Raw genomic sequence first — 23209 nt, 5'->3', positions numbered from 1 at the left:
CCTCACAACACCTCCTGTGGATTCCTTATTATTCGTTGGATACCAATTTATAGCACCAAAATATAGCAATAACTGATACAGATCAATGATTTAAGTACGGGTAAGAATACCTTATAAAGGTAAGTTAACTCACTGTGTTCTGTTTGTAAGTATTCCTCAAACTCTCCTTTAGTTTTCTTTCCAAGGATAACCTCACAGGCACCAATATCTATGTTATATAGAAAACATGAATAATATTGATTTTGTTTGGTGTATGTTATGAAAAAAGTTCATGAGACTGTCATAGAAACAATTTCATTAAGTTGTGAACCAGGGGTTGACATAAGCGCTGGTTTGGTGGACAAAGACAGTAAAAATTTTGTCAGACTGTTAGATTTTTTCATCTGGTGGTCCTAAGGACCAGTAGAAATTTGTCGATAAAAATCACTAATTGCATAGCAAATTTGGATTTATTACAAAAAAATTACCTCTGGAATCACAAACAATGTACAGGTGGTACTAGGTAACACAATTGATCAAGTTAATTAATATATGGGTGAGCATCCTTCACAACAACACAAAATGTATACATTTTTGGAAGGAGTTGAACCACTGGACAAAAAAAGTAAAATAAGTGACATTCAAAAGGAAGATTGGAATAAACTTAATGAAATTGACAAAAGCAAGTGATAATAGAAAAAAATCCTGGGAAAAGATTGTGAATTTTAAAATTGATCACAATGTATAAGATGTGAAAATTTTGCAATGACTGACCTAGATAATATATTTTTGTAACAGGGATCTTCAAATTTTAAGTTAGATTCTGTATTTGCTCATGAATAATCAGAACAGCACAATCACTCTTCAGGAATAAAGGAGAGGAAAGCACCTGAGGATTCAAAGGCAGCGAAAATCATTCACACTTGAAATCAAATCATTTATATAACTGTTTGTCATATGAATGTCATTTTTACAGGACCAGTAGATTTGGAGCCAGACCAAGAGATTTTTAGTACACTGGTCCGGCTGGCAAGTGCACAAAAAAGATTAAATTCGACCCCTGTTGTGAACATAGGATAGTTGTATACACTATATCCTCTAACTGCTAGATAAGTTGGTATGTAAAAGTCCTGTTTTGTGAGGTCCAACACAGCTACTTTTACATAGGTACTATTTCTGTACTAGAAATTTGTAGTACTGGAAATCTACTTTTAATATTCAGTACTATTTTGATACTCTAAAATTATTGTAATATTTAGGTACCTGTATTTTACAGTACTTGATTTGTACTTGAAATTTAGGTACTACAGATTTTTGGTTACTATGCAAAATTTGCAGCATTTTGAAAGTTTTTATATTTCAAATCTCTTAAAGTTATGATTTTCAAACATGGAATATTGTATTATTTCTGTACCAAAATATTAAGTACAAACCAAGTACTGAAAAATACAAGTACCTATATATTACAATAGTTTTAAAGTAAAGAAATAGTACTAAATATTAAAAGTAAATTTCCAGTACTGCATTTTTTTTAGTACAGAAATAGTACCTATGCAAAGGTAGCTGTGTATCCAAAAGTTATTTTTTACAATATTCTTTAAAACAGTAAAAAAAATCAAATATTGCGAAAATATACATCATGCTTCTTCAAAAACCGAAAGATAATGTTTTCTTGAAGACATTTTCTACATCTTTAATCTTTAATTTTTAATTTTGCTGGATTCTAGTCTCATTTTGGCAATCATACATTTCTTTATTTGATGTATTAGGTAAATCATTTTGAAAGAAGCTACACGTGCTTTTTTTTTTATCTAGTAAAACTTTATTCCAAACAGAACAAGCCTAAGAAAAGTCCTCCTGATATATGATGTAAAAAAATTTCCCTTGTGACAGAATATATCTACAGTAAATATATTAGTTTTGGCAAACAAACTTAAAATTTGTTTTGTTTTTATGGTGTGTGTGTATACTTTAGTGTACTTGCTAAACAATGCAGGTTCAAACATTTAACACATACGGTGTGATAAAGCTGCTTTCTGTGCCTTCAGACCTCGTAACTTAGTTGCAACAAAATCTTTCATGTCCCCAACAGATTCTAGACCATGTCTTTGCTGGAAAAATAACATCATATTTCAATCTGTATTATCATCAATTGGAACTTTTTTTGAATGGTCATTCTGGTACAGAAACATGTGCCACCAAAAAGTAGAGCCACTTTTAATAAACAAAGGAAAAACATATGTTAAAACTTTTACAAGTTTAAATGAAAGTTGTTTGATATGGAATATTTGGAACTTTTCGAGTTCTGAAGAGTACAAAACTTTGTTGAATACACAATATTTTTCTTATTTTGAAATAAAATTAGAAAAAATAATTTTTATAACGGAAGGCCATGACAGAGTTCGATTTTATTTGTAAGGATGTTTTCTGTTTAACTTTCTAAAGAATTGTGTGATTTCTGTGAGTATTTTCTTATATATTTAGTCTATACCAAACAGCTTGTTATCAATGCTTTTCACATTTTTAACAAAAAGGTCATGCATCATGTGTCTAAGTCAGTGAGCTTGCAAGTCAGAATATTGTTTCCAGTGGGTGTGACATTTTGTTGACTGTTACCTTGTAATCTGATGAGTTTTGCTGATTATCTGGTTGCCTTTTGCCTCAATTGTTTGTTTTTTTAATTTTTTGTTTGTGAAATAAAATTTGGAAAAGCAGCAAAATGTTCAAACTATACATGATAAACCTCTCCAAAATCACACTCTAAGAATTTTTTTTCTACCTACATTTTCTACATTATGTCATGAAACTGACAAATACTCACATCAAATTCAGTCTGTAAAGATTTGGCTTTAGAACTCAGATATTCAAATACATTGGAGAAATGTCTGTTTCTCACTTCATCAAAAATCTACAATACATAAACAAAAAATTAACAGTAACTTCTTTATCTTTAAATTGAAAATTATCTACTGGATCAATTTTGTCATCATGATAGATAGACTAAAACCTCACCTATAATTAGCATCAAAACTATAGACTTCTTTGAAATAAAGAAGCAAATAAAGTTCAATCTTCTAAGGACTAATGTCATATTGTTACTGCAGAAGATCATTGAAAGGGGGAAATTCAAATTTTAAATTATCATCCATTTATTATCATGCATACAAAACACTCCCTTTTTGAAAAAACGAAAGATAATCATAGAAAATATCATTGTTGTTTGAAAAAAAATGGAAGAAGAAATATATATATATGTTATAAAAATCGACCAGGAGTTGTCTCCCATAGACTTAGAACTATAAAAAAAATTATGTAATTTCTCCAGGTCAGGACACTCAAAATAATTTTATGTTTGTTTTTTTAATAACAGGTTACTTAGTGTGAATATGTATTCATGTCTTTTTAGTTTCAAATGTACTTTAACCATTCTAATCATTCTTATCATTTTCTGTGCTTTATTTTGTAATTCATTTAAGAATTGAATGCTTCTTTTTGTAACTTCATTGGGGTGTAAAAGCGTAGACCGAAGTACATTTTGTATGAAGCGCAGAAGCGCTTCATTCTAAAAATGTACGCACGTTCAACGCTTTTACAACCCTATAAAGTTACAAAAAGAAGCAATCAATACTTATAATTACATTTTTTAGCAATGATCATGAAAACACTAATTTTATAATTGTTTTAATTCAATTCACATGTCACGGTGTGAACTTTATTGTGGGACCACGTGTGATCACAAATGAAAAGTTTTATTGAGTGATGCAATTGCTAAAGAAATAACATGTGATGTCAAGTTAGCCAGTCAGAATAAAGTATCATAATGAAACATACATCTAATGTAATTATTTGATTATAAAGCTCAAATTGTGGGCACCATGATTGGTTAATAAAATTATCTTATCTTATCTGCTTGGGTTTTTTTTAATTCATATGTAGTCTTTACATTTTTACTTCTGTTAGTAAGAGCATCAAAAGAGGAATAACTCAAAGTCCTAAGATTCAAATTTATCTTAATATTCTACTAAATAATTCATCATTTCAAACTATACATTTTTTACAATGAATTCAACATAAGCAAAATAAAGCATACTGAGTTTCACTGTTGTTTATTTTTGAACAATCTTAATACCTGATCTTCACTGCTAAGTAGAAGTTTGGTACTCTGATCCTTTCCAGTTACATCTTTACCAAATTCTATATAACCTACAACACAAAAAAGTTTCTGCTATTAAATATTGCCTAAGAAAAAAACAACTGAAGCCAAAGACTAACATAGAATTAATGAGGGGCCTGATGGGTTATGGGTTATTTGTTCTTTGTGATAGGTGCATTTTCGCTATCCTGATCCGTTTTTCTACAGGTTTTTTTTTATATATTTTGTGATCCAAAATCATGAAATTCATTTTCTGTGAATTGTGATTGACAAAAATATCAACTTGTGAATCATGATGAGACACCCCCTAAGCCCCTTGTCCCTAGTCAGTAGTGCGATATTGGAATTTATTGCACGTTTAACTTTTGGTTACTTTCTGTGGGAAATATTATATTGCTATGCAATAAATATATTTATTCAATATTAATAATAATAAATCAGTTCAATATAAACATTGATTCAATCATAAAAAGTTTATTTCTAACAAAAGTTTTATCAATGTTCCTTTTGAAATTTGATTTTTTTAGTTTAGTAATAGAATACATTTAAAAAAGATCTTAATTTGAACATCATAATTTTTATTTTTAAGTTTTTATTCATGTCAAACACAAAATATTTTCTTTTTTAAAAGAAAAATGTTGAAAGTTTTGTCAGAAATCAACTTTTATTAATGTTTGGTTTGCATCACTGTTTAAAATCAGCTGATTGAAAATATATTATGAATATTGAATAAATACAACATCACATGCAGTTTTCAGTATAGAACATGTATTTTCATCTATTCCGAAGACTTTTTTACTCAGGTTAATTAATCAATGAGTGATAGATTTCTATTTGAAGAAATTTAAAGGTCCCAGTGAAAACAATACACAGAGAACAATAGCTCTTGTGTTCATTGAATAGGACAGATGAACTTACAAAAGTTTAAATACCTGGTCAAGAGAGAGATGGCACTGTGGAAAACTTTCATTAGGTTCACAATGAATCTTACTTTAAAAAATGTATTTTAACCTGTCCACACTACATCAAATAAATATACTAGGTTAGTCATGGAGAATTATGACTGGTAACCAGAGTTTCTGCCGGCAGTCACCATTTTTGCATAAAAGAATGAAGGAGAAAATCACAAAATGCAACTTACCACAAGATATACCAAATGTATCATCTAGTAGACCTTCATAAGTCAGCTGGGAGCACAATGGTGTTACAAAATCTACATCTATAAGAAAAAGTATACTGCATATAAACATAATATCATACTAAAAGTAATAAGACTGACTATCCCATCAAATATAAATTAAATCCAAAGAAAATAAACAATTCAATACAAGAAGGAAACAACTTTTAGACATATATATATATATACTTGTTTATTTCTTACATTTCAGAGGCTTTTTATTACAGAATTTTCAACAAAGGATGAAAGACATTTCATAATTTTGGTTAATTTTAAGATATCATCCGTTAGACCTTTTTAATATTTCAATCTGATTTAACAAACAGGAATTTAATAACACTGAAAGGTGCATTTAGATCTTGACTGAGCATAAAAAAAGCTTGTCTTTTGTGGATAGTTGTCTCATTGGCAATCATACCACATCTTCTTTTTAATATATTAGTTCCTTCTTTGAACAAGAACCATAACTCTGTAGACAACGGTGAATTTGCTTTTACCTATCAAACTATTAACATTTAGTACTTCGGGCAAAGCTCACAAAATTAGTTTATAACGTGTTAAGGTGGTACCCAACACTTTCACTAAAATCAATTTGGCTCGTTTAATTTTCATAAAATTTTGACAAAGTATTTACTTTGACCCTTTCACAAAAATATAAAAAATTCAAAAAATTTGAACCAAGCGTTTTGCCAGAAAAATTACACTGGTTTATATATAGCAGTTTGACAAACACTTATTTTGATCATTGAGAAGCTTTATATTGCCTTCAGAACGCAACGTAATTAAAACGTTTAGCTGATATTACAGCGTTATCTCCCTGTAGTATTAGGTACCACCTTAAAATAAAATAACAGGAACAGGACAGCATTCTATGGTGAAAATTCTGAGAAAAATTTGTTAAAGTTTGATTAAAGTTTAAAGGAGAAGTTGATACAACTAGTCCTATATAGTGCCATATGACAAAATATATTCAAAAACATTAAGATCTGGAAATTCAAATAAGAAGGACACAATTTAAATCATGACAGTCAGATTTTGTGAAAGTTTCACTAAATTCTGTCAAACCATTCATGAACATTAAAGGGAACAAAAAATGCATTGTACAAGATATGGCTTGTATGATTGGCAATAAATTCTGTCAAGCCATTCATGAACATTAAAGGGGAAATAAAATGCATTGTACAAGATATGGCTAGTATGATTTGGCAAAATATTTTTTGGGGCTACCATACTGTACAAAATGAAACATTTATAACCCTGTGTTACATGAAAAAATGTACACTTTTTTCACAGATGCTAGTTTCCTTAGAAAGATGAGTAAAAATTAACTACTAATTCAAATAGCTATTTTTAACTACTCGACAATACAAAGTCTTAATATCGGAGAATGGAAATTATATAACAGACACCAAGGGTCCGGAAACGGTCTTATTTGCCAGTCATGTCCTAAACAAAAACTATAATGTCCTAAACTTTAAATTGGGATTTAGGTCAAATTTTATTTATTTATACAGTAATATTTTCGGTCATTTCGTTGAGATCGACTTTCAAAATCGCCATTTTGAACATTCACCTTTTTGTACATATTTTTGTTTTTTTATCGACTTCCTGTAATTAAACTGCCACTCCAATAAAGTGTTATAATCATAAGGGCCCTCCTAATAACTATATTAATGCCTCGGGGAGCTATTGGCTAATGATTGCTAATCTCTTTACCTGTGTTTTTAATTCACACCTTGCAATTAATCACAAGCTCCAAACTATTATTATAAAGAAATAAAAATTCCATGCCAACTGGCTGCATTATTTAATTGCTCAACAGGTCAGGCAATTGTCAATTAAAGATTTAAAATTAAATTAAAACTTGGTTTAATTTATGTAGAAAAAGATTTTTTTTTTTACTTCTAACACATGTGCTTTGTTTACTATGTAATACGCATGCTTGAAATTCTCTTCCACAGATTTAGACAATTAATCGTAAATTTAAAGTAATTTCATCCTAAATAAAGCTAGTGCAACTATTTTAATTAATATTCTTACACTATTAAAGGTAAAATATTTAAAGGCCGATGATTTCCTGTGATTTGGATAAACAAAACTAATCCCGGAAATGAGTTCGGAATTGTTCGTTTTAATATTGTCGCAGTACATCCGGTTTGAATTTTGACTTCAGAATCGAAAGAAACGTAAGCGATAACTGAGAATATTATCGTTTTGAGTCATTAAAATCATTTTATATTTAAACTGTTGCCTTCCCTTAATTGCTCTTGATCGATTTTTGGAAAATGGTAGGACAAATCATGAAGTAAATGCGATGCAACAGTGAAACAAGTTTGTTAATGCTACAAACATGACGATCGAGTATGAGCATACTCATAATGAGTCTCATGCAGTAATGTGATCTTGACAATCATCTTTTGAAAAGGGGCATCAACTTTTAAGTTGTATGAAAATGACCGAAATTAGGTGAAAAAATTTCCGGATCCTTGACAGACACATCAATCTTTTACAAAAACACAAATCTTGTGATAAAAGATTAAATGAGTGATAAATACCTCTGTCTATGAGAATGAGATTTCCTATGTCACACTTGCTGTAGTCTGGTCCAGATAATTTCTCTCCAAGTATATTTTTCATCAGATCATTCACCATCTATTGTAAAATATAATATAATATAATTCTTACATGATTTGCATATCTATAAACACTTGAATTGGATTGGTCAATAAAGAATTTTTCTCTTAGTTTACCCTTCAATAAATCATGTTTCTTAAACTACTTTCGTAATCTATTCATGCGCAATACACAAGCAGTAGATGGTATTTTATTTTAGATTCTGTTGCATTTATGAACATATATGGATTTTAGAAAGTCAATATGGTGGTCAACTCCTTGGTACCTGTGACATATCAATTGTGCATTTGATGGTTATTTTAGTAGCGTATACACAAAACTAGAGGCTCTAAAGAGCGTGTGTTGCTCACCTTGGTCTATGTGCATATTAAACAAAGGACACAGATGGATTCATGACAAAATTGTGTTTTGGTGATGGTGATGTGTTTGTAGATTTTACATAACTGAACATTCTTGCTGTGTACAATTTTCTCTATCTATATCAAACTTGGCCCTTTAGTTAAATATTTTGTAAAAATTTACAAAAATTTACAAAATTAGTTAAAATTGTTAAAAATTGACTTTTAAGGGCAATAACTCCTTAAGGGGGGGATCAGCACCCCAACAACCAGATGTCCAATTCATCTAAATATTTCAGGTCAAATAGATGATGACTTGATTAACAATTAAAAAAACCGGTCAGATTTGCTCTAAATGCTTTGGTTTCAGAGTTATAAGCCAAAATCTTTATTTTACCACTATGTTCTATTTTAAGCCAAAGATTAAAAAAAATTATGAAAAATTGGTAAAAAATGACTATAAAGGGCAATTAACTCCTTAAGGGGTCAACTGACCATTTTGGTCGTGCTGATTTATTTGTAGATCTTACTTTGCTGAACATTATTGCTGTTTACAGTTTATCTCTCTATATACCGGTAATAACATTCAAAATAATAACCAAAAATGGCAAAATTTCCTTAAAATTACCAATTCAGGGGCAGCTATGTTCTAATTTTAGCCATGGCCGCCATCTTGGTTAGTTGGCCAGGTCACTGCTCATATTTTTTCAACTAGATACCCCAATGATGATTGTGGCCAAGTGTGGTTAAGTTTCAGAGGAGAAGATTTTTGTAAAAGTTAACGACTACAGACCATGACTGATGATGACGATGGATACCAAAGAAAAGATCACTTGGCCTTTTGGGCAAGGTGAGCTAAAAATGATTATTAAAAATCACAATTATTTGGCTTAAGAATTATAAGGATTAAACACATTTTTTCCTTACTCGCAAGTTTTACATAAATGTACTTCAAACTTTTATTCAGTTTGTGAGCTAATTTCCCCCCATTTACACATAAATAACCTCTAGAAAAATGTGTTTAATCCTATGATAACAGTATCATAAAGATTCTATTGTAAATATTCAAAGGGGTTCCAATTTAATTTGATGCAATTGTAAGAAAAAAAACAAATATACAAATACACTGCATAAAAATTGTCATTTTTTCCCATTAAAGGTATCCCAATTTTGTTTCATTTTTTGTAAGTAACAAAGAAACATAACAAATTAGTAGGTGACATATTTTCAATAGTATACACTGTACAAAAAAAGAACCGTTTTACAAACTTTTTACTCGCATAAATGTAATTTGCCGACTATGAAAATGAGAAACACGAATATGTCCCTAGTATACATATACCCCACTCGCACTGTCATTTTCTATGTTTAGTGGACCGTGAAATTGGGGTAAAAACCTTAATTTGAAATAAAAATTAGTTTGGACAGAAGAACGTACAAAAGAGGGAACGAAACAAAAGCACAGACTATAAAACATAATGCCCCTCTACTATTGTCGCCTCGGTGGAGCATAATGAAATAATTCAGATAATCATCCATATTAAGGTTAGTAAAAATATGGTTAATATTTGAATTATGATACTTTTTCTGAGTTATAAAGATCAAGTGAAACTGTTCACAGGAAGTTGTTGCATAGTGTATATGAAAATGCATCATACAGTATAGCTGACCTATATAATTATAAACCCTGAAACCCAGTATAGCTGACCTATATAATTATAAACCCTGAAACTGAATTTCAGAAATCAAAGTATGTAGTTTTGACAACAAAAAAATCAATTTGGTTATCATGTGTAAAATGATACCAGTATTTGGACGGACTGACTGACGGACAGATGGACTGTTAGATGGACTGACAGATGGACAGACAGAGGTAAAACAGTTTACCCCCACTTTTTTAAAGCAGGATATAAATATAGAGATGCATAACTGTACATGCTGTTAACAAACAGAAAATAAACATTATATATGACTCCAGGAATAGGTTTAGGGATAAAGTTTTTTTTATTTTTGTGTCTAACCTTTGATCCTTTGCCAATACCATAAACATTAGGAATAATTCCACATAGAGCCTGGATGTTGATAAGTGATTTGGCTATTGTTTGTATCCAGGTATGGTCACTATCCTGTAAAAAAAAAACACAAAATAAGTTTATCAATTAAAAAATTATACAAATTATCTCCCCTTTTACTATAAGCATTGGTTAGAAAATAAGAGTTAGCATGAAATTTGTCACTTTTTCCACTTATATCTATAAACTAAAAAGCTAATTGTTCATATGCACTCTGACATATACTACTGGAAGATAAACAGTCATGCAAAACTTTTCTCACGTAAAAATTGTGTATCTATAATATGTGTAACTAACCGATTTAAAGCTATGTTTTAAGGTCTTATCAAATGAAAAGTCAAGTTTGCAGAATTTTAAGGGGTCAGCGAAAGGACGCCTCTGGGTGTGAGAATTTCTCGCTGCATTAAAGACCTGTTGGGAATTTTCTGCTGTTGTCTGTTCTATGGTCAGGTTGTTGTATCTTTTACACATTCCCTATTTCAATTCTCAATTTTATCAAAATACAAACAAATTTTCAAGTAAAACATGAATTTCATCAACAACCGATCACTGATATAGTAAAATATTCCCAATCAGGAAATATCATGATAGCAGGAGATTTAAATGCAAGAACTGCATATGAAATTGATCATACCAAAGGGATTCAGACAAAACATATTTCATTATTTGACAATTACAAATGTGATTCTAGTTTAATTCAAAGAAAAAGTAAACATAGCTCTATTAACACTATGGGCAGACAACTCTTATCTCTATGTATATCATTGTGTATCCTTTATTGCAGAACAATGGGTGATTTAATGGGTGCATCCCTACTTGCTTCCAACCTTTAGGAAGCAGTGCTGTCTATAATTTTTTAGCTTCTGAGGAACTCTTACCAAATTTCACATATTTTCACAGTTAATCACACTCATAATTTTTCACCTGATTTTTCAGATCATTTTCAGACCTCATGCAACACAAAAAATGTTGAAAGAAACATAAATCTAGCTTTAATGTCAGATAAATATATATGGGACGGAAACTCAGTCTCAGCATTTCAAGATGCCATAAATTCAAATAAAATTGAAAAAAAATGTTAGACAGTATAAAGATAAAATGTATGGCCAAGATTCAATTAAAAATGCAGCAGAAGATTTAAATTAAGATAGTTCTAAAAGCTGCAGATTTATCACTAAAGAAAATTATTAGAAAACAAAAAAAAGCAAGAAGATAATCAAAAAAAATAGGCATTATATTCGTGATTATTTTTGCACGAGCTATAGTGCTAAAATAACACAAATATAATGCCTTCCATCTTTTTGAAAGTGTTTTAAAGTTAAGAAAATATATTAGGTGCATGACAATTTGATAAATTCATTATTCAGAAGTAGTCAAGATATGTGCAAACAAATGTTATTGTATTTAGAGCATAGGTTCGTTCACAAAGTGAAAGAAGTATGTCATATAAGAGTATGTTATAATGAATATGATAAAATATTGAATCTTTCTTATGAAAGATATTGAACCTTCAAATATTATTCTAAAGGAAGCTATAAATCTATCCCATTCTATGAACAATCATAACCAGGAATCTTGGATAGGAAGCATGAAACATAGATTTAAATTTCATTACTTAGAATAACTATTTGTTAACCAGTCAAACTTTAAACAAACCATATACTAAAACTATTAAATTTTCAAAAAAAAGCTGGTTAGCTAGTTTAGAAAGCAATACTGGGAAATTTACCATTTTACAATCTGGCACTAAATTATGCATTTACAGAAAATTTTAAAATATTTTTATGTTTGAACCATATTTAACAGTGAATTCACAAAAAGACAGGAAAATAGTTACAAGATTTAGAACTAGCTGTCATGATCTTGAATTCGAAAGAGGGAGGTATATTGGAACAGAAAGTGTCAGCTATAATAAGAATGCAATTGAAGATGAACTACATTTTCTTTTAAAATGTCCTGTTCTAAAAGATACTAGATCTTAACATTTGTCTAATTTAAATTCTAGAAATTTTCAAGATTATCTGATGAAATGAAATTTGTTTGGAATCTTTCATCTGAAGGTTTATTTGTTCCTTCAAACTAATCTAATTTATTGCTCTCTTTTTGAAGAACAAAAGAAAATCATAGAAAATATCTTTGTTGTTAAAAAAAAAATAGAAGAAAAATATATAGATATATATGTAATAAAATCTACCAGGAGTTGTCTCCCATAGACCTAGAACTATAAAGATTATGTAATTTCTCCAGGTCATAGAGGCACTCATAATAACCATGGTTTTGTCAACAACTTGTTTTTTATCAGGTTACTGAGCGTGAGTGTGTATTCATGTTTTTTTTTAGTCTAAATGTACTTTAATCATTCTAATCATTTCCCATGCTTTAAAATTCATTTGATTGTATAGCTCAAATTTTGGGCACCATTGGTTAATAAAATTATCCTTTCTTATCTTTATCATGAAAAATTGAAAAATTAAAATAGTAATAAATTAAATACAAACCAGATAAAATGATCTAAAGAACTGAGGTAACTCTAATGACAGTATATCTCTGTCTAGTGGTATCAGATCCATCTGTAACTCATGTATCGTTATATATCCCATAACACCCTCATGTTCAAGGATCATCTCACATACATGTAACTGAAATATAAACACATCATAGATAATTTATTGTATCAATGTGTAATGTATCGTTATATATCCCATAACACCCTCATGTTCAAGGATCATCTCACATACATGTAACTGAAATATAAACATATCATAGATAATTTATTGTCTTATCTTTTACAATACATGTAAATGTCAACTACTTTTCAAATTAATAAAGTTTGTGATTTTTTTCAATATTGCACTAAGAACAGAAAAACTGCGTGAAAAAAGTGTTGATTTGTTTATTGACCGAGGTGATAAATTTATTCTTGGATTGCTATTTCAGAAAATTTAAAATACATGATAGAGTGAGCTGATTCTTCTTGCAGTTGATGAAAATCCATATATGTATGATTTGAACACCCACTGTAAATATCTATAGGTTTCATAACGAGTGAGGATGGGATATTGCTTGATATCAACTTGAGTTATCTAATTTCAATATAATACTTAACTAGCCGTCCACAAGTTTAATATTACTATTTCAATTAAATAACTGGTACGAAAGTTGATATCAAGCTATATTCAATTTTCACAAGTTCTTGAACCTATTTCTCTTATGGTTAAAACTCTCAATGTGTAAAATTAAAAAAAAATATGAAATGTTGATCTTGTAATTGGCACATTACATTATGACATCATATATAGATATAGGAAGATGTGGTATGAGTGCCAATGAGACAACTCTCCATCCAAGTAACAATTTAAAAAGTAAACCATATGTTCTTTTATTAACTCAAATATGTAGCTCCTAAGGTTCTTTTGATGAATTTGATATTAACAGACCATAGATGCAAATATGTAGCTCTTAAGGTTCTTTTGATTATTGAAAAAAAAATCAAAGGACAATATAGCTATGTTTTTCGCAGCTATCCTTGCATGTGTCAAACTTTCACATCAGACATTTAAAGACTTTTTGTATATGCTTCAGAATGTAATAAAATTTGTCAAGTGAAATATGTGATGGTTTTGTATTTTATCGAAGAAATCACAATGTCTGTTGTCATGGACCAAATAAACATTGTCTTAACCTTTGAATGTCATTCTCGAATAACCAATGTAAACTCAGTAATATCATCTTGAGATGCTGGATAAGCCAATCAAATTAAGAGATTTTTGTGTCACTTTTTCATATCACACTCCATGAAGTGTGAGAAAAGAAATAACTTATCATGCAAGAAATAGATAACAGGCTACAACCATAAGAGAATTTAGGAAAATATGTATCTTGACTTCTAGATGTCTTCAGTTAGTTTTCTGTGACATTCGCCAGTCTGATTTACATATATACCAATTTTGTATAAACGCCAGACGCGCGTTTTGTCTACAAAAGACTCATCAGTGACGCTCGAATCCCAAAAAGTTAAGAAGGCCAAATAAAGTACTGCAACATTTCCTTTCATTCATAAGTCTTTTTATGGAGGTCCTATTCTGACGAAGTCATTTTGAATAAAGACATTTATGGATCCATCAAATGGAAGAAATTCAAAACTGACCTTCCGAGGCACCATAATAATTCTATACTCTCTTTTGATATTGCTGCTTCTATCTGAGTTGACATGGTCAGCTATGACCTTCATGGTGGTCATTTGTGGCCGTACTAAATACACCCTCCTGTAAAAAAAAATATAATCTACATAAATGAGTAAGCTATTTACATGATACTGTGGGTTCATTAATAATTAATCGTAAGAAAGCAATTTCTTGGGTATAGGTGAACAGCGAAATTCAATTTTCAATAAATGGCAAATTTCTGACATGCATGTATGCAGACTGTTGTTGCAAAGAACAAGTAAATTCAGGTACTGTAAATGGCAGCAGTCACAAGTATTAAAATGCACTATTGTTTACCTGTCCTAGATCACAGAGTTTTCAATAGACTGAAAGTATTCAAGGGAGAAACAAATTTTCCTTCTTTCTACTCCTAAGTTATAATATTTCTACTTTCAGTTTTTTAAATCTAGCTTGTGCAAAATAAAAAAGAAAACTGGGAATTCTTGTGAAATAGCTTGTTTTGTTTCACTTTAAAATGAAAAATTTAACTACAAATAGTTTACATCATTGTCTTCACAGCAGCTGGATTATCATCCCTTATTTTTTCAATCTACAACATATATATGAGGGGAGGACTTGGGATTTGGGGATTGACACTTTTCTCGGAATCTGGGATTTATATTTCGATGTTCAGGATGTCAGGATTTAATTTTGGATTGCTGGATTTCATGTTTTTTAGCCCAGGATTTCGAGATCAGGTCCCCTCTGACCCAACCTATATGCTACATGCAATACAATTTAAGATAAGAAGAGCTCTCCACCAGAAATTAAATGTTATAGAAGTTAGCGAATGCATGTCACCACTGTAAATTATCAAAGAAAAGTAATTTGAAATAGTTTCTTGATAAATATTCTAAAATTACTTCTGAAATGGAAATGAGTTCATGTTTTGTCAAATAATGATATACATACTGTTCACAGCCATGTATTGACTTCTGTGTTGGGTCTAGCTTAAATATTTTATCCACTTGTCTTTGCTGAAATCAGAAATAAGTGAATATTATAGCCAATTATATAGACAATAATTGTATAGTGTAATTAAATATCAGCTGGCTGTATTTGTGAGGTAAAGAAACTGGTGTAATGCAAGCTTTAGATTGTAGACGAAACATGCGTCTGGTGTATTTAATATTAATCCTGGTACAATGCACCTTTAATAACTATATATAACATAAAAAGTGGACCAATTAATAATGATCATAGTACATTTCTTTGCTGAAATCATAAAAATGTAAATATCATTCCATAAAATGTATGTACATATAGTGGACAAATTACTCATACTTTGCATTCATCGATGTTTATTTAATACCAATTTTTGTGGATTCTATGGGTACAGATGAATCACATTTGAAAGATTATAAAAAAAGGAACTTCCTATAGCTTTGTATGAGGACTGGGGAATATGGTCAGGAGCCTATAATTCAGTAGTTGTCAATTGTTTATGTGATACATTTTTGTTTTTGTTTCATTTTTTATATAAATAAGGCAGTGAGTTTTCTTGTTTGAATTGTTTAACATTGTCATTTCGGGGCCTTTTATAGCTGACTATGTGGTATGGGCTTTGCTCATTGATGAAGGCTGTAGGGTAACCTATATTTGTTAATTTCTGTGTCAATTTAGTCTATTGGGGAGAGTTGTCTCAATGTCAATCATACCACATTTTCCTTTTTATATGTAGTTTCCAGAATAATATATCCATTATAATAATACCTTAAGCATTGTAGCTCCAGCCACTCTATCTAATGGTTTCATAAGCTCTGTATCCAGTACTAAATCTTTCTTTCCTTTGAACTGTTCAAAAGATAATAATTCTATTTATAATTTCTTTTCACCAAGTAAATGTCTATACATATTGAAATAATTAAAATATGAAATTGAATGTAAATTAACATCTTAGAGATACATTTTTGTAATCATTATTGTTTTCATTTATACCTAAAAAAGTGAATATTTAAAAGGTGTAGGTCTGGAAAGGGCTGATTTTGGCCACAAATTTCAGAATCATCTAACAAAAGTTTTTGGACACCTTTTAAACACGTAAGTGTCTATTTCAATTGATTCGATTAGTATATGTGAAGATTTTAACTGATTTAGACATTTAAAACGCTCTGATTCAAGCTTAAATATGAAAAATCTATCAAATATGCCAACAAACATCCCTTTTCAGATGGTTTTTGTCCAAAAGTGGCCGCATCCGTGTTCATCCTCAACCTTTATACATGTTTTGTATTATCATCAAATACAGCATACGTTTCAATATTATGAATGAACATGAATGTGGCCACTTTCATTTTAGACGGAAACTAAAGTTTTGAAGATTTCAGTAATTTAGCATGACTTAATGATGCCTATGTATGTGGTATTTGTGCATTGTATTGTCCAAAACAGTTCATATTTATGTAGCAGATCAAAACATAGCTTAAAGGTTACATTTTCACAATTTTGTAAAACTCCTATATTTTTGGGCCAAAAAGGGGTCTTACTGAACCTACTCCTTTGGGAAAGCTTCAATCTATGTCTAACAGGCAAAGGAATGACTTATATTTTTTCTTAAAATTTTAATATGAATATAAGGTGTTGTTTTAAACATACTATGTTTGTGGGTAGTGACATCAAGGCAAGCAAATGTAAACTTTTAGTGGTTTTGAACTAGCTGTCAGTATCTGTGAGTGCTCTCAGATCAGTACTTAGAGTCAATTTGATTTTGGGATATACAAGTACCTGACTACGTTCATTCTGTGTTTTTTGTAATATATATTTCTATTTGTATCATGCATGGTCAATCAGATGAGTGGAGCCATTTTCAGCTGATTTTATAGTTCATATGTTGTACTTTTTCACCACTGTCCCAAGTTAGGGGAGGATTGGGATCCTGCTAACTTGTTAAACCCTGCCACATTCTGTATGTATGTGTCTGTCCCAAGTCAGGAGTCTGTAATTCAGTGGTTGTCCTTTGTTGATAAGTTACATATCATGCATATTTTTGTTTTTCATTCATTTTTTTTTTTAATTATATTCTTAAGTCTTATAAACTCAAAAATCGATTAAGAAAAAAGTATAATTCTAGAAATTTTTAGTATATATGTACATCCTTCAGTTATAGAGGCTTATTTTTTTTTCTTCATTTTCTTAGACTATAACAAAACATCCCCTTATCTATCAGTCTTTGTCCAATATTTTTGTGATGCCCCTCATTTGGAGTGGTTTTCAACCTGCTACCTGTTTACCTGTACTGCAACTCCCTCCTATGTCAGGAGAACCACCAATCCTAGAATCGGTGTAATATCACTCACGTTTAAAATCCTCAAGATTATGTTTAAAAGATAAAACTTTTAAAACTATAAAAGAGATATTAATTATCTCCTCTGGGGGATGTGACCCTATCAACAATATTTACACTATTCTGGTATGCGTTAAAAGACATCCATCATTGAAATATAAAAGTTGCTTCTTTCATATTAAAAACGGTAAAATGTAAATACACTATATACAAAAAATGTTCTATCTTTTGGTATGCCCCTTCTTTTCAGCTGGGTATTTCACGCTTTTAATCACTGTTCAATTAATATTGCCCGTTGCTGGAATAGTTTATGACACAGACCTCTTGATAATGATTCTTTTCTATTCTGTGCATTCTCATTTAAAAATCTAAATTTTGAGCAGTCGATGACTAGCTGACACAAATGTTCGTCATTGGTTATTAATTCTTGGATAAGATCCTGATCCTCTAGGTTTTCTGTCAATACCTCGCTTATCATATGTAGAAAATCATCTCTAATATACTGTAGCTTAGAGCACTTTAATATGAAGTGAAGTATATCTTCTTTTTCCTCTGCACATAACTGGCAAATAGGCGACACATGTCCATTGCTAAATCTAGCTCGATGATATTGCAGGTATATTGTCCCTGTTGCTAACTTTGCCTTTAAGGAGGCAGATGTGATGGCATATGGATTTGTGCCACAACTTTTCCATATGTTATGTATTTTCCCTTCTTTGAAATTTTCGTAATTTAGGTGAGCCAGAGTAGATTTTGACTCTGCTTCATTTATCATTTGTTTTATACAATGATCAGCGACTGTTTTATTTATCATGTTTTTCCAAAGTTGTTTCCTGGGTGGGATATCTATAATATCCTATGGCGACGGTAGGTTGTATATATTGGCAATTTCAACAGTTTTTGTAAACCAGCTACCAGATTGTAGAGATTTTGTTGCTAGCTGTCTGATGGCTAATTTTCTTTCAATTGAGTTTTCATTTTGGTATGATATTTCCAAAAGTTTTCAGAATTCCTTTATGTATTTCTGCTTCAATGGTTATCCATCCAAGAAGAAGATGTGATGCTACGTTTGCAGTTCTGTCTGGCAAGTGTTGAATTTGTCGCAAGAGTTTCCGAAAATAAGTGGAGAGGTTTTTTATGTCTTCAGTAGTAAGTGTGATGACATCGAGACCATATAACAATTGAGGTAGAATGTATGTTTGAATCAGATGAATTGCAGCTTTTGGGTTTACTCCGTTAAGTCTGTGAAGACCTGCACCCATCCGTGCATATACTGTTCTCCTTGCTGTAATGATCCGTTTCTTTACGACTAGTTTGGTGCCTGTATTTGAGGTATTGTCCCTCTCAATTCCTAGATGTGTTGATGATGTTGGAGTAGCCATAAGTTTGCCATTTAAATGCCAATTACATTCTGAAGAATCATTAAAGGTAAGTACCACAGACTTTTGCTCACTAATTTCGTATCTGTTCTTGTTTGCAAAACTCGATTGGATATCCAGCATGGTCTGAAGTTCATATAAGTCTGTTGTTATTAATGTGACATCATCAGCAACAGTTGGAATACCACAGTATATTGAGCCAATGGTGGGTCCGATTTGGTTTTCTTCAAAAAGTTAGTAGGGAGTTGACGAATAGTTTATATGCTGACGGGGACCATATTCCTCCTTGTCGTACTCCTTGTTGTTCTATGATTTGGTGGGAAAGTTCTCCTTTCCATTTTACTTTTGATGTCAATTCTGTATATACCAATTTTCAAAAAATAGTCAGTTGTTTCCCTCAAGTCCTGTTTTGTGCATTTCTCTTAGGAGTCCTAAATGCCATAGTATATCAAAGGCTTTTCTGGCATCCATCAGAGCAATGTATAGGCTTGATTTCCTTTTCTTTGCCTCCATTATTAGTTCCGTAATGATTGGTGCCGCAATACATGGACTCTCACCCTTTGTGAATCCTTTTTGGAGATAACTTTGTCTTTCTAATATTTTATCTTCATTTCTAGATAAGTGTATCTTTTCCACAACTTTGCCAACTGAACTTGTAATTGTTATTTTTCTATATGAGTTTGGGTCATCCTTTGGCTTTCCACCACTCTTAAAAACCGGGCACACTACCAGAGCTCCAGATAAGAATTCTCAAATTGGGGTTTTTACCCACCATTTTCTTATATAATTGGGTGATAAAGTTTTTTAATTGCATTATCAATTCCTATTCACCCCTCAGGTTGATACCAAATTGGGTTTTTCACCACCAAGCTCCTTAATGTATTGGGTTTTTTCATCAACACAATATTAATATTTAGGCAATATCAATCCCAGATTGTTTTCCATCTTATATATGTTTCTTTCTTTGTTTAGCTGTTTTATTTGGTTTAGGGTAAGGGTTAGGGTTATTTGCTAGCTGTTTTATTTGGTTTATTCACTGATGAGCAATTGTAGGATTAATTTGTGTCCAGTTTCAAACCTTCGGCCATTTTTATATTTTCTCACAAAAACGGATGTGTATTCACAGGCACTCGTCTTATACCTTTACATAATAAATTGTGAGACCAATGCCTGTGTGTGTATTCATTAATTAACCGTAAAATGAAAAAAAATAGTATAAAAACTCTAATTATACTTGAATGTTTTTGTTTTTAAATTTACATAAATCTGGGTTTAGTTGTCTTTTATTAGAAATTTTGGTTTCTGATGCTATATCATGTCATAATTGATTAGGCCATTTCACTTTTTCCAACTGATTTCATTTTTGGACGAGACCCCGTGTTTATTAGCAATGTTCTCGTTAAGATACGCACACACGCCTGTGTGTTCGATGGACGCTTCCTAAAAACACTGACTGAGTCTTGTTATCATCATAACTTTCCCTCAGCTTTTCAAAAGAAGCAGAAAACATGCTTCTATTCAATATTTTTACCGGACATTCACTTTCGTTTTAATTCAATGTATGTTATGATAAATCCCGAGCAATGCGAAAAAAATATGACTACATGACACACGCTAAATTGGATAAACGCTGAGAAGATCGAAATGTTTTCAAAAACAAGTGTACCTATTGAGCAAGGGAAAACTCCAACAGGGACCCATTTTAGCTGCTTGATTCAGGGATCTATTTTAGAACGAACGAAAATTTCCAATTATAAATATTATAAAAATAGATTTACGCGACGACTGTAAACAGATAAGGGTAAATAACCCAAACGGTAGCCAATAAAAGGGTTGAGAACTCATGGTTTTGGTATATAATTGGGTTTTCCTTTGAATTAATTGGGTTATTAAACCCTGCAATGGGCAATTGCATTGGGTTTTTTATTATTTGTATTGCGTGATCACGCAAATACGCAGCTTATCTGGAGCTCTGCACTACTCCACTTTTGATAAGCATGATAAGTGCTGGTATATGTACATGTTTAAACAAGAAGTTTATAATAAAAGCTAAAATAGATATTAATGAAGATCCACCATATTTAAGATGTTCAGCGGATATATTTAGTTCATCTGGTGATTTCCCATTTTTAAAAGATAAAATTGTTTTTTCCACAATGTCAGTTGATACAGGTTCTATATTGTGTTGATTTTCTTCTAGAAAGTATTTATGTAGGTTTTGTCCGTAAACAAAGAGACCCTGGTAATACATGTGCATCAGCATTTATCTTTAAGGAAGAAATAGTCAACACAGACACTGAAATAAGAGAAGCCTGGGCTGACTACTTTTACGATCTAGCCACACCATCTGAAAATCCAAACTTTGACCCAATATTTAAAAACCTTGTAGAACTAGATGTAGCAGTGAGGAATTCAAGACCAAACTCACCAAGCTCCTCTGTAGTGGCTAGCAACACAGACAGTCGATACTGGTAGAAAATGTTTTTAACCTACACCTGTATATAAATTTTTAGCACAAGTTTGGAACCATTGTTTGTAAATATAAAAGTTTATTTTCATGTTGGAAAACGTCAAAAGTTAAAACTATACTGGAGTGATGGGTCGAAGGAATGTAGGACAGAAAGTCACAGGACAAAAAGTCACAGACAAAAAGTCACGGACAAAAAGTCACTGGACAAAAAGTCACAACTATTTTTTTCCGATTTTTTTCTTTGAATAAAAATTGCTTCTTTAAAAAAAAAATGTTTTTGTATTATTCTCACTATTGTAAATAAACCAACTTTGTAGACAAAATTAATAAAAAAAAAATATCAAAGATGATCAAATAATTGTTAAGAAAACAAAATGTCAAAGTGGCTTGGCACTTGAATGGCTTCATGGTTCCAAGAAATATACCCTTTGCGTGCTTAAAATTTAATAAATCTTAATTTTTCAAGTACAATGACAAATTTCCTTAACTTTAATATAAATATATGTAACAAAAAGTAAATATTTCAAGATATATCTCTTATATATTCAAACAATTGTCAAAAAATTATTTGTGACTTTTTGTCCTATCAAATTTGTGACTTTATGTCCTGTGACTTTTTGTCCTGTGACTTTCTGTCCGTTTACCGGGTTGAAGTACCCTTTTCAAGTGACAACATAGCTCCACTATGTCGTAGATGTAGATGTAAATGTACAAAACCTACATTACATGATGTCAACAGAAATTTCAAGATGTCATGCCCAACATGGATTTCCAAGTTATCTAGACTTGGTTTTCTAAATGGGGTCTCAATTAAACAGTGTGAATGCAGAGTTTCAAGTTATTTCTAATTAGCATTCGACAGGAAATCAGATAAGAGCTCCTCTGAACTCCGAATCCACAAAATCATTCAGGGCCAAAAAGTAAAATGTCCTAAATTCACTCCAGATTTGTTATGATTTTTCGTTTTCAATGCCATAATACTTGTGGTACAATGTATCTAAATAACACTTTTTGATATTTCGTACAGAATCAAGCAGGGATGCAAGGTCATTTCGAACCATATCTCGTATTCTTTGAACATTTGGAAAATTTGTTGTTGATCCAGCCATTTTCTTGAAAATGAAAGCAGAACTAATTGTAGTCCAACTTCCGTATACCATTGAAGTTCCGTCTTTTTAATTTTGTTTCAGTCGTGTTTTAAAGTATAGCTAAGCGTTTATAGTTTCCGAAAGAAAAACACACCAAAATGTATTATCGAAGCATAAAAAATGAGTTCTCAACTAAAATTTCAAATTCTCATGTACAGTTTTTATCATACATTCCGTGAAATAACTAGGAAATAGCATATTTCAATACCGGAAAAGATGCTAATTTAGAATAATTTTTCAAAGTATTTTTCAATTTTTTAATTGCTTTCATATTTTGCATAAGGTAGCATCTTTTATAGTACGTATAAATAATAAGGTATTGGCGCATCTTACTATTACTGGGATGCTATTTTTGCATATATTTTGTAAAA

The 23209-nt window shown here is 31.0% G+C and overlaps 1 protein-coding gene across 1 annotated transcript in view; it reads right to left on the bottom strand.

Annotated features, from left to right (window-relative positions):
- The window catches only part of LOC134715292 (vacuolar protein sorting-associated protein 33B-like), a 37238-nt gene extending 14418 nt beyond the window's left edge, over positions 1 to 22820 (bottom strand). The window contains exons 1-12 of the mRNA XM_063577394.1: positions 22716 to 22820; positions 16272 to 16352; positions 15471 to 15535; positions 14501 to 14618; positions 12852 to 12992; positions 10303 to 10407; positions 7865 to 7961; positions 5274 to 5351; positions 4109 to 4182; positions 2801 to 2887; positions 1997 to 2090; positions 134 to 208 (exon numbers count right to left, since the gene is read on the bottom strand). Of these exons, the coding sequence (XP_063433464.1) occupies positions 134 to 208; positions 1997 to 2090; positions 2801 to 2887; positions 4109 to 4182; positions 5274 to 5351; positions 7865 to 7961; positions 10303 to 10407; positions 12852 to 12992; positions 14501 to 14618; positions 15471 to 15535; positions 16272 to 16352; positions 22716 to 22799 (1099 nt within the window). The 5' untranslated portion in view covers positions 22800 to 22820. The remainder of the gene's footprint in view (positions 1 to 133; positions 209 to 1996; positions 2091 to 2800; positions 2888 to 4108; positions 4183 to 5273; positions 5352 to 7864; positions 7962 to 10302; positions 10408 to 12851; positions 12993 to 14500; positions 14619 to 15470; positions 15536 to 16271; positions 16353 to 22715) is intronic.
- Between the last annotated feature and the right edge of the window lie 389 nt (positions 22821 to 23209).

The sequence above is a fragment of the Mytilus trossulus genome, chromosome 4, assembly GCF_036588685.1.
Source record: "Mytilus trossulus isolate FHL-02 chromosome 4, PNRI_Mtr1.1.1.hap1, whole genome shotgun sequence".
In the NCBI taxonomy this organism is placed as follows: domain Eukaryota; kingdom Metazoa; phylum Mollusca; class Bivalvia; order Mytilida; family Mytilidae; genus Mytilus; species Mytilus trossulus.
Note: the sequence above shows the minus strand (reverse complement) of the source record. Positions and strands in the feature narration are given on the sequence as shown.